Source organism: Saccostrea cucullata, unplaced genomic scaffold (genome assembly GCF_032062105.1).
Source record: "Saccostrea cucullata isolate Sc308-1 unplaced genomic scaffold, CSIRO_AGI_Scuc_v1 ctg180, whole genome shotgun sequence".
Taxonomy (NCBI): domain Eukaryota; kingdom Metazoa; phylum Mollusca; class Bivalvia; order Ostreida; family Ostreidae; genus Saccostrea; species Saccostrea cuccullata.
The window spans coordinates 595,390-607,485 of record NW_026936265.1 but is presented as its reverse complement, the minus strand read 5'-3'; the positions used below and the strand labels follow the sequence as shown (position 1 = coordinate 607,485).

Here is a 12,096-nt window from a genome sequence, read left to right as displayed (position 1 = left end):
ATTTCTTTCACTTCTTTTTGACTAACTGGTACAAAAGGAATGAGTTTTGTTTGATTTTCTCAAGAATACAAGCCCGCACACAAACACACTTAAATTTCAAAACAACAGCAATGATTTCAATGACAAGAGAATTACTTCCTCGAACAAACCTTCTCAAAGGGAATTCAGTTCCAAAACCATTAGTGCAAATTCAGATTATTCATTCAAATGTCTATTTATTTTTTCTTCCCTTCATATCCAATACACAATGTAAAATTAATTATGTTCATTCACTTTTATCTACGAGAATTTAAAATCCAGTATCAATACATAGCACATTTTCAATTTCTCCATAATTGCTTGTAATTTAGGATGCCATTCTATGACTGCATTATGAGGAGTAAGGACTTATGTACCTGATTTCTTTGAGCTCTTTGCAGGCCTCCATTTTTTCTTTCTTGATGTTGTCATAGTCCCTCAGGGCCTGAGCTTTGTCGCTAACGGCTCTATCCCTCTGGTGCCTCAGGCTCTCACACAGGGACCGGATCCCCTCTCTTTCCTGTACTATCTTGTCGCGTTCACCGAGTGCCCAGTCCCGATTCTTCTTAGATTTATCAGCCTCCGTTTTAGCATCTGTAAAAAAAGAGAAAACATTTACCAGGATAAAATTTGCATTCATATTTCTGATTTCCACAGGCATTTACTATATCAAGTACTATTCTAAAGTACATGTTCAACAAATAAGAAAATTATCCGAAAAAATCTTTCTCACAAAAAAAAATAAAGCTAAAATTTATGACTGCATTACTCTGTGTGGTCCTAATAAAATTCAAACAGAAATCTGATTAGAGATGTTTCAAAAAATGTCAATTTTTATTTCATTGAACTTGCTGAACTTTTTTAATTTCTCATTAGTTTTGAAAATGGAAAATTTCTGAATCTGAAATCATGCACAGTATGTGTATAGGATAAAAATGATGGTGCAGCTTTATTAATAAATTCACATCGTTATGCACTGCCAGGTAGATCGTGTAAACATATCCATACTGAAAATATAACACCTGCCCCTAGTCAGGAAACAGCCTGGCTGTTTTTACGCTGAACTGTGGCGAGGTTCAGAACCTAGCAATAATCCTCTATATACTGGGGCTGCTGAGAATATTATCCTTATATTCTAATGATAATGGCTTCTTCCTCTATTAGAGAAGCTTTCATGCTCAAAGAAAATTGGAATATGGGGTCACTGATTGAATAAATGTGTTACCTAATATATCTTAAATATCCTTAGTTTGATCAGTTTAGATCAGTTCGGATAAAGAAACCCATTTTCTTATGCTCTGGATTTATATATACACATTTATAAAAATACACAACAATCAGTACTTATAGCTTCTTACTGGAAATGAAATTAAGCATACTGAAATAGATTATACAAAATTTTAGTTACTGATTCAGAAAATTCAGATGAAATTATACTTAGGACACTATATTTAAGTTTTTAAAAAAGGAGACTGCTTTGCATTAATTCAATAATTGAACTAGTATATGTATATATGAACACTGTGTAATTTACATCATTTAATTCTCATTAACTAAATGCAAAGTAAAATTTAAATTTAATGCACATAAATAAGAACAGGGCATAGGAGTAAAAAATGACTAACCAAACCGTCACCTAGCATGGTAACATCATATGCAGCCTATTCATTCTGTGATGTAAACTTTAGGCTACAAATTTCACAATTTTGGAGGAGTCAGCACATGGCATCTTCATAATCATATTGTTTGACTGTTCGATTATATGAGTAAAGATTATGAATTTTTTAATGTGTGACCAACTATTTAATTTTATGGTTTGGATCACAAAACCTCCAGTAGGGTAAAGACTATGATAATAATGTAATTCTACATACAAGTATCCTTTGGCTAAAATTGCATGGCCATAGGAACCACAAAGGGGGGGGGGGGGGGGGGGGGGTAATTTTTCCAATATATAGAACACTAGTAGTCTAGTACTATAGAAAACTTAGCTACTATATGCTTGTGCCCCCTTAATAAAAACATCTGATGACTCTTTTTTCCCCCCTACGAGCCTAAATTGGTTCTAACACTACAGTTCAGGGGAAAGGAACATATATAACTGACCTATACAGTAAGTATTATGACCTATCACCAAATTCATCCCCCCTCTTGACACAAAAACCACATTATTTATTTTGGTCTATAAGGCTGTAGGAAGAAGATACACATCAACTACTTTAACATCAGGTAAACCCCTAACCAGGCAACCTCTCATCAGCTGATATCATCTATAGAGGAAACTGAATGTTAAGTACACTCAAAATCAGGCCCTCATCACCAACTTTTTCCTGGCTAACACGAAAACCAGGTCTTGGCACTTTTAATGTTTGAACCCAGCTCTGAAAGACAAATCTTTCCTCCAGACCACTAATCTGCCACTAAAAAATTAATGAATTTGTTTATCTAATATTGAGACATTATGGGTAAAGAGAGCACTCAATTGTTTTTCTTGGTATGAGGGCCTTGACAAACACTGAGTGCATTTCATTTTGTGTGCTTGTTTTTACTCCACTCTGATGTGTTCCAGATTTTCTGATATTTAATAGGTATTTATCAATCAATAAAATATAAATTTTGGACTCTGCCCAAGTTTATGTTGAAACTGAAAGTAAGTACAAAGCAGCTAAACAGACATGACTTGGCAGGTTCCACTGGGCGATTCATTCCCATGTATATTTTTCGGTGATATTGTGCAACATTACCCCTTCAGAACTGGAAACAAGATTATACAATTTTTTTTTAATCAAAAAAGCTGAAAAGTTAAACCATATGGTGAAACTTGCTAGACTTCTGAAGCACGCTCACAGTGTCAACTTTGAGCAACTATCTGATATGTCATTAAAGCTCTTCTCTGTGTATCTTGTGATAAAGTCTGCACTCACATTGTAAAATGGCAGAAAATCTTATCACCTAAAAACCTGAATGACACAAATTGGGTGCTGTAAAATAGTTTATCTCTAAGCAGAAGTGAGTCACAGACCAAATTAATGGGAATAGGTTGAGCAGCAATGGCTGCTGTTTTCATCTTCTGTTAATATAAACAGGCTTATACCAAAACCACATACAAACCTGTGACCATTCTGTGATAACCTTAGCAGAACCATATAATTTATAGGTCAATTGTTTTTGTCTGTTGACCAAATGTCTATCTCATAATTTGTCTGTCTCCAGTTTGGTTCAATATTTAGTCTGTGTGCACTCATCTCTTTATTGGGGTATGTAACGCTGTAGACTTTTATATAAAGGATACAATCCATTTAACACTGAAGTGTAAAACAAATCTGACAATATTACGGCAGGAAATTGGGGTAATTTAGGATCAAATCTAGAAACTGGTGATTTCAATTAGTTCCCTTTTTTCCCAGTTTCTGCTAATTTTGAATGTTTTTAGCAGTACAGCTATGATTAATTTAGTCTCAAAGTCGTGGTGTATTTTCTAAACTATCTTGTAATTGCTTTTTCTTGTTTACGGGAAAAACTGATTACCTTCAAAGACAAACAAACAAGTTACCAACAGATTACCCTGAGCTGAAAACCAATGTTTGTGAACAGAATGTGTTTGGTTTGTATCATTTGGTAACAATACCTGTGTTTGTTGATTCAAAGACTTAACCTTAGGATTTAATTTAGATCTATACCACATAAAAAGTTCTTACCTGTCAAGTCATGCTGTAACTTCTCAATGATCTTTTTCAGGGCCTCGGTTTCTTTGGAAACTTGGTCAATCTCCTCTGCCTGTTCCTTCTGAGTTCTCTCCCTTTCATAGGTTTCTCGCAATATCCGATCACGATCTTTAATTGCTTCATGTCTTTCTTTGCGAGCAATGTCCCTTTCTTGTGTCACCATCACATAATCCTTTCTAAAATCATCTCGCTGATTTTCTAGATCATCGTTTTTAGACTTAACATCACCGTACCTTTTCTGTGCATCGTCCAGAGCTTTCTGGGCTTCCTCTTTCTGCTGTATTGCCGTCAGAAGCTCTCGTCTTAACATCTCCAGTCCCTCTTCAGACTTCTTCTTCTCCATTTCTAAAGCCTGATTTTTCTGTGTCACTTCATTCAACTTGTCCTGAAGCTGGTTAATTTCTTTGTGAACACTGTCCCTTTCTGCCCAAACAAGATTGTATTCATTTCTTGCAGCATCTCTTTCTTTTGCCACTGCCTCAAACTTTTGTTTTTGAATGGAAAGTAAATGATTTGAATCCTTCATCATTTCATCCCGCTGCTGTGTCACTTTGGCCAGGTCCCTGATTGCAGATGTACACTGTTGTTTGTAAATATTCCTGTCCACATTTAAGTTATCCCTTTCCCTTGTCAATGCTTCATTCTGTTTCAGTAGTTTTAGATTTTCATCCTTACAAAGACCAAATTTAGCCAGCAGTTCATTGTGTTTTGTGAAAATTTCTGTGTATTCTTTCCTATGTAGATCATGGTCCTCCTTTAACACTTCATACTTTTTCAAAGTTTCCTCGTAAATCCTTGCAATTCCGTCAGTCGACCCTTTCTCAGAAATAACTGTCCGTAACTGTTTGTGTAAATCGGCTATCTCCTGCTTATCCTCATCCTGCAGATTTCTGTAATTCAGTAAGTCCTGCTCTAAGATCTCTTTCTCAGACTCTAACTTTTTAATTTCTGAATGTAAATGTTCAATTTCCTCTTTGGACTGTTGGAGATTTCCGAGAGTTGCCTTGTACCTCTGTCGATTCGACTCGGACTCTCGCATTGCTTGCTCACACCTACGAATTGTCTCCTCTTGAGACCTCTTGAGTGACTGTACCTCACTCATGGCTCGCTCACACTGGGCTTTTAGTCTGTTGTATTCGTGGTGCCAGTCACTTGTTCGACTTTCTCCATTTATCCCGCGTTTTCCTTTATCTATGGATGTTTTTGATTTGTTATGTCCATCATCTTTTTTGTAGGTTAATTCGTAGTCATATTCATCAGATGGAATAATTCTGGTGTAGGTTTGTGGAGTAGCTGGGTCCAAATCCTGGGATCTATTTTCTGAAACATAACAACAAAAAATTCTTACACACAAATTATGATAAATTGCATATACATTCAATGTCATTAAAAAGAAACCCATAAACGTATTAAAACAATTTGATTTTTTTGCCTGAACTTCCTCTGTAACCTCTTTTATCTAGAATAGTTGTCTGCAGGAGTCGAGTTAATTTTACTTGAATCTAACAACTCATATTAACTCTCTATAATTCATATATATCCGAAACATGAGGTTACAATTTATGCCCCCTTAACCAATTTCCTCAATCATGAAACCTCATATCAGCCAATACTGATAATAAACCATTGAAGAAACTGAAAAAAAAGTACAAACATGCATAAGGTATAAGGTCAGTCATACAGAAAATTGAAGCTCACTAATTCATGAGATTTGATTCATGGGAATTTCACACAATTCACAAGCTCAGCATGGGAGATCTGAGCCTGATTAGCAGTGAAAACTTCAGATGTAAACAGACCCAAAAACATGCTTTCAATCTGACCCAGGTCAAAAACTGCAAGACACCTGCACATCTCTCTCCACGCAGCAGATGGCCCAAGATTTTGGCTGATCATTTCCGAAAACTTCTCAGTTCCTGACTCAAATTTCACCTCTAGCACCAAAGCAGACATTGAATATAGAGCTGACTCAAAACATTTGGACCTTGAACATTTGAACTTCTGGCAAATTTGAAGTGTTAAATTCATACAGAAATGAAAAAGAATTCTAACTCAAAGAAATTTTCTAAATTTGACGTAGAACACAACACTTACCCAAGTGATGTCCTACAGTTCCAACTGTTAAGCCATATTTAACCCGCGGTCTAGGACTAGCAGCACTGTGGTGCCGTAATCCTTGCATGATATCAAACCTGAAGATTTGTCACTAAAACAACCCCAAAATCAAGAACACTTCATGCTTTCCTCTGCCAAGCTTCAAGTTAAACATGGCAGTGAAGTATTTTTTTGTGCTGAGAAAAACACACGCACATCCACCAGCTTCACTCTGAGTGATTGGCCATATGCTGAGGAACTCTGGGATATCTACAAAGCTGCTGCTGTTGTTTATTCTCAAAGGTCACAGGGGTCATACATGAAACTGACTGTGATCAAAAGCTGGATAACGGGGATTGTATCATGGAACACAATTAACCCACATTTAACGAGAGGGTCTCCCGAGAGTTCACAGAGAAAAAGATCATGTAATGGCTTGGGAGTTATTGAATTAATCATGCAATATTCTGAGTGTTATTAAATTAATCTCCTTTTTCTTCTTTTTTGTTGTAGAAGGATTTTCAGCACTAGTGACTTCCGATTAACACTCTATGATCATAATGTTTAGTAAGGCAGATTTACTTATGTGTAATGCTACTTTAAATACTTGAGAAAATTTTCTCAAGCTATAAATAATGTGTTTACTTCATCGATTTCGATGTTGTTTTACCAGCTTAATTAATTTCTTGTCACAGAGTTTAATGGATTAATATGCTAAAAGCATCCTTATATAGCAAGCAAGACATGCCCTTTTTTGCTAATTAATTAAGGCATAAAAGCTTCTGTTCACTATAAGCATATAGAGTAGCTATTAATGAAGTAACATAAAAAGTTCATTAATTGATCACAGTCCTAAATTAGGCCATCGAACATCCATCATTTCCTTGTCATGGACTCATCCATGTCTCACAAGGTCAAAGTCCTCAGTCATAATGCAGTCATATATTATTATGATAAATATAGCCTGCAGACAAAGTGTCCAATATCTGGATACACATGCAGTAGAGGGAGCACCAATATAAAGACACAGCCAATTACTCCATTAACACAGTCTAAGATACATTCATCTGTAAGTCTTTGGAGTTCTGTACTATTGTGATCCACAGTTCACCTCAGACAGAGTAGCTGTGGAGACTAACAAGGGGAGAGGAGAACAGCTGATTAACGGGCACAGATGGATATTAATTCTGAGAAATTAAAATTTCCTCATAAAGGACTACAATGTAGTTTAATACTGATTTGTTACTGTATTTCTTCCTTCTATCAAGACTAAAGGTTTCCATTGTTGCAACACAAAAATTAATACAAATCAAATGCTTACTGAACTAAACATCTACACAGAATAAACAAGAAGAGCTTTGTAATGAACCTGCCATTGCAAAAGCTAAGTCTCAATACTGATGCTGAATAACATCCTTAACCAATGTGGCAAAGTAAATCAATTTGTGTTATGGAAAAGGTCTCACAGAAAGATGGTATGACCTCCGCAAGCAAGATGACAGAACAGACAATGCTTAGGATACACACACTAAAGATCTGTATATAAAGAAAAGTGACAAAAAGCTAGAGAGAAGTCAAAGAACAAAATACTGTAAATAACTTCCCTGGTAACATCTGGTAAACAATTTAATCTTTACGTCCTGGCATTTCCAAAAACAACTTTGACATCTTATTGCTGAATATAAGCACCTGGAGAAAGAGAAGGGAGAGGAAAGGGTACAACAATGAAGGAACTTACCAGAATGGGACGTGCTACTCAGAACATCCTCTTCTGAATCCGATGTCAAGGACAGAGACTGGGAATCTGCAAAAAAGGAGAAAAATGGATTAAAAACACTAATAAGTAGACCACATTAAATGACTGAAGGTAAAAAAAAATAGTGCAAGAAACGGAAATATTAGTTTTTGCTCAGTCATGTCTATAACTTGTAACTGTACTCTAACCTTTTGTTTCAATACTGGTTTGGTAATTCATTAAGGGAAAAACAAACACATAGACCTTTTTTTTACTTCATTATCAAGAACCAAAATAGTTTGAAAAAAATCCCTTTGCATCACCTTTTGATACCATGGCATCAGTTTCCATTTCCAACAAAAGCTACACAGAGGGAAAAAATAAATATCAAAGATTGAAAGAATGTATATAAATGAACTTAAGTTTGAATATCATTGCAAAACATGTACATAAGCCACCTGCTGCAATATGCAAGAAGTTTGACAGCAGGTGTTGCAGCATAGAGAAAGTAATTCAGCCACAGATGAAAGGCTAATGTAATCTTTGATGAAGCTGTACAATAAAGGTTTTAGTTGCAATACACTGTGACCAACTTGTATTTGTGAGGGTTTTTATCCAACAGAAAAACTTGCCAACAAACATCCAATTAGATACAATATACCACTAGAAACAGATGAAAACAACCAATATTGAATCCCAGGGGCTAATATGTACTAGCTTCCATCAAAGACGAATTGTGCTCTACAAACAATAACAGACAGTAAGAGGCAAGAAACCAGTATAATACATGTACCATAATATATATTACCAGTAACCATCATACACCAATTTACCTATAGCAAACTCAGAAGCCACAGACAAAATAAATCATAAAAGATACGGGAAGTTAACCTAACCCACAAACTAAAAGATGTCAGTCACAATGACAATTAAAAATATATGCTTTTGTCATTCAAACTCTTTGTCCTTGGATTTTTCAGTGCTGACCTTAAAATGACAAAGAAGGTCCTAAACAGGGATCCTTTTGTGGTTTTTCTTTCAGTTAAAATCATTTTAGATAGTTCATTATAGTTAATACAGGTTCACCCAGTCCAGCTAACCAAAACCCTTGGATCTGGGTGTTTAATTTATGGTGTTTTGATCCTACTCAGTAAAGTCTATTTTAAAGCCTGTGCAAAAGAAACACATCACTGACAAAGCCGTCACTAAACTTTCTAAATCTTTAACTTCATTTGCACTATTATCTTGATTTTCCAAGCCAGTAAAACCTCTAGATTTACTTTTATAGTTGACTCTGCCCACCTGTGAACAGCTACCTGAGTTACCTGTCCCACTGTTACCTGTGCTGAACACCGTACCTATGGATGGATGACCAATGTTGTCCATCACCTTGGCCTTGGTACTAGCCTGCAGCATCCTGAGCCGGTCATGAGTTACGACCAAAAAAAATCCAGTACAATGCCTAGCTTTCCTGGGATAGAAATGTAAACAACAAGCCCCGTCTACATAGGAAGACTTCTCATCAATAACACATCAAAGGCCCAGGTAAAAAAAACACACCTTCACCTCAACAAATCAATGAATGACACAGTTCACTTTCTTTGCACTATGCATACACTTTACGACTGAGAGAGAAACAGGGGGTTCTTTTATGATCTAGAGATCATTTAATCAATGCTAATGAACTAACACCTCATAAAAGACAACATATAAACCAAACAGGACAAAAACACACCTGATATATTCTGAATGTGTTAAACTTAAAACAAGAGAATGCAAACACACTTCTTTTGCACTACATGCAATACAGACTTTATTTCAGCATTTGGACTTTTAGAGAATAATGTTTAGAAATTTTCTAATTTCACATGCTAATTATGAAACAGCTCTGATTATTCTAAATCTTTGCCCCATTGTTTGTCCTTGGCATCCAAAATAATGTCTTCAATGCATGATAAAGCTGATGGCTTCTTATTTACTAGAACATCTTTGAAGTAGCACTGAATTATCACAAAACAATAATTCTATAGATACTGCTAGCATAACAGTAATTGCTCCATAATCCCAAAACCCCAAGATAACCTTGAAACAGCTGATTACCTTCAAAGCTGTAGCAACCTTAACATCCATACAAAATAATCAACATAAGATTGCTTATAAAATGAAGAACTTTTGATTTCCTATGAAGATCTATAGCATTCCTGGTGCTGTCTCTCAGTGCAGAACATTATATCTTGACATTCTTAAGGTTACAAACATGTTCCTTTAGGAATGGATTCATTTCAAGGACAGAACAGGTGCTCTTAGTACATGTCTTTTAGCAAGGCTTATCTCCCTTATATCAACTAAATATATATTTCTTAATTTACAATAATTTCCTTATTTTTTCAACAAAACTCAAATCATGTGTGTATCATCATATATAATAATGGGAATTTTAGCAATCTTGCAACCATCTAATTTTTTTTTATTAATAATGATAGTCATGGCAATGCTACAAATCATTTTTGTTGATATAAATTAAATAGAATTATAATAAAATGAGGAGTCACTGAAAAGTAATTCATCTTATTAATAATTTCTTGAAAAATATTACCCTAACAGTAATTTTAAATGTCCATGCACTTTTCTGTTGTTTGCAAAAATAACCTGTTTTACATTACTAGCTCTTACAATTAAAGCACAAAATTAAAACTGTACATACCAGGATTGGGGTTTATTTAAACTATAAAATCTCAACATGACCAGTGATGACTGCAGGAGAGATTTTTTTAATCAAATTGTTATGTTAGTTTTTAAAAACCAATCCCTTCTTTTCCTTGAATTCCCACACAGATTGTATGGGGTATATATCAGAAAATACAATGAGAGTAACTTCATTTAAAATCCCTGCAAAGCTAATTTACTTTAAAATCTTTGTGGGGGGTAAATACATTTTCCTGAAACATACGGTTCTATATGTATACATGGCATTAATGCTAGTTATAAAGAAGGATCAACTCAATTCGAGAAAACTTCCATTACAATATTTTTCAATTTTTATTTTTTTGCAAAAATGCATTCTGATTTTGGGAAGAAAAAAAACCATTTGACTGCTTTAAACATTTTCTTAAAAGGCAGAGGGATAAAAATTCTTTGTTAAAATAATGATTGTGTGACTTCCAATTATTTGTACTATATCATAAGACAAAACAATTTAAAACTCCCAGCAAAATGAGGTCATATGATTGAGTAGTATTAATACCTTAATTGTTCTACTCAATTCTCAAGAATTGAGGGTGGAAAGTGGGGGAGGTGGGCCTGGGAAAGGTTGATTTTGCACCAAAAATGTATTATCTTTTATGCATCACCAATACGTGATATCGCGAGTACCAATAAGTACCTCACAGTTATCTAACTTACTACCGCTCTTTAGTGGGGGAGTCGAGAAAGGTCTAAATTTCTGGGGCACATGGCATTGTTTACAGTAGTGACAATCGAATGATTCTAACAATTTAAGGTCGAAAGCACAATGTTTTGCCAGCTATTGAACTCCAAATAGTAAATTGTCAAATAAGGCAAGTTTAGAATATTTTATCTTCTTAAAAATATGACAAATTTCAATGAAAATTTAACGAGAAGAGTCCGCTTCGTTAAAAATATCGTTAAAAATGTAACAAATAAGGATTGGCTCCTCTCAAAAATTTATTAGGCTGGTTCAGCGATTGTTTAGCAAGGCATTTCACCAGGATTTTTTACTTATTTGTCCTTATAAATTCTACATTGATCGTTCTTGCATTGTATTGAATAGCACATTTGCCCACAGCCAACAGACGTTTCCTACCTCCATCGCGAAAGAGTTCCGCTAAGTTAAGTAATCGCGATATCAAGTATTAAATAATTCATCTATATAATTAATGATTGAAAATACAAAAACATGATCAAGTTTTAACTTTACATTTAGCAGAGACCATAGATATTCACGAAACTTTTTTCTTCTTTTTTTTTTTTGCATTTTACATAAACTTAAAGGAAAACACATAATTTGTTTGTTTGCTGATTATTTGGTCAAGGATTTTGAAAAAATAATGCAAAGTCAGTCAACCATATAAAGAAAAAGTGGGTCATAAAATGCACTTCATTTTCAAAACAAATTAAAAATTCAAAATTTAAAAAGGGGGCTTAGAAAACTTAACAGATATACAGTACAGAATGACTAGTCTCTAACTTACCTATATCAAGTATTAGAGGAGTTGGTATTTATAGCCAAAGGTCATAAATGTAAATAGTCAGGTAACAATTTCTGTATCCGCCAAACTGACACAAAAAAAAATGTACAAACAGAAGTCACAACAACAACACAATTCAGCTAAATCTCTCTCAAGAGATGGCCGGTTCTCACACTCGATGGTCCCTGGGAAAACCGAGTGAGGCGGTGGGGAATGACCAGGAATGCTAATGTGTTACCTCTGACAGGACTAGGTTTGACACCGTAGTTCTGGTCTACTGCCCCGGTAGAATGATAAAGCAGTACAGCCTAGCAGT

The 12,096-nt window shown here is 35.0% G+C and overlaps 1 protein-coding gene across 3 annotated transcripts in view; it reads right to left on the bottom strand.

Moving 5' to 3' along the window:
- LOC134245189 (disks large homolog 5-like) overlaps positions 1-12,096 on the bottom strand; it is a 42,136-nt gene that overhangs the window by 14,454 nt on the left and 15,586 nt on the right. For 2 of the 3 annotated variants that reach the window (XM_062727448.1, XM_062727449.1), the window contains 3 exons: positions 7,576-7,641; positions 3,717-5,063; positions 396-612 (listed from right to left, as the gene is read on the bottom strand). In XM_062727448.1, coding sequence (XP_062583432.1) covers positions 396-612; positions 3,717-5,063; positions 7,576-7,641 — 1,630 coding nt within the window. Of the gene's footprint in view, positions 1-395; positions 613-3,716; positions 5,064-5,837; positions 6,398-7,575; positions 7,642-12,096 lie in introns of those variants that run through there. The other variant, XM_062727450.1, reaches the window with a different exon arrangement.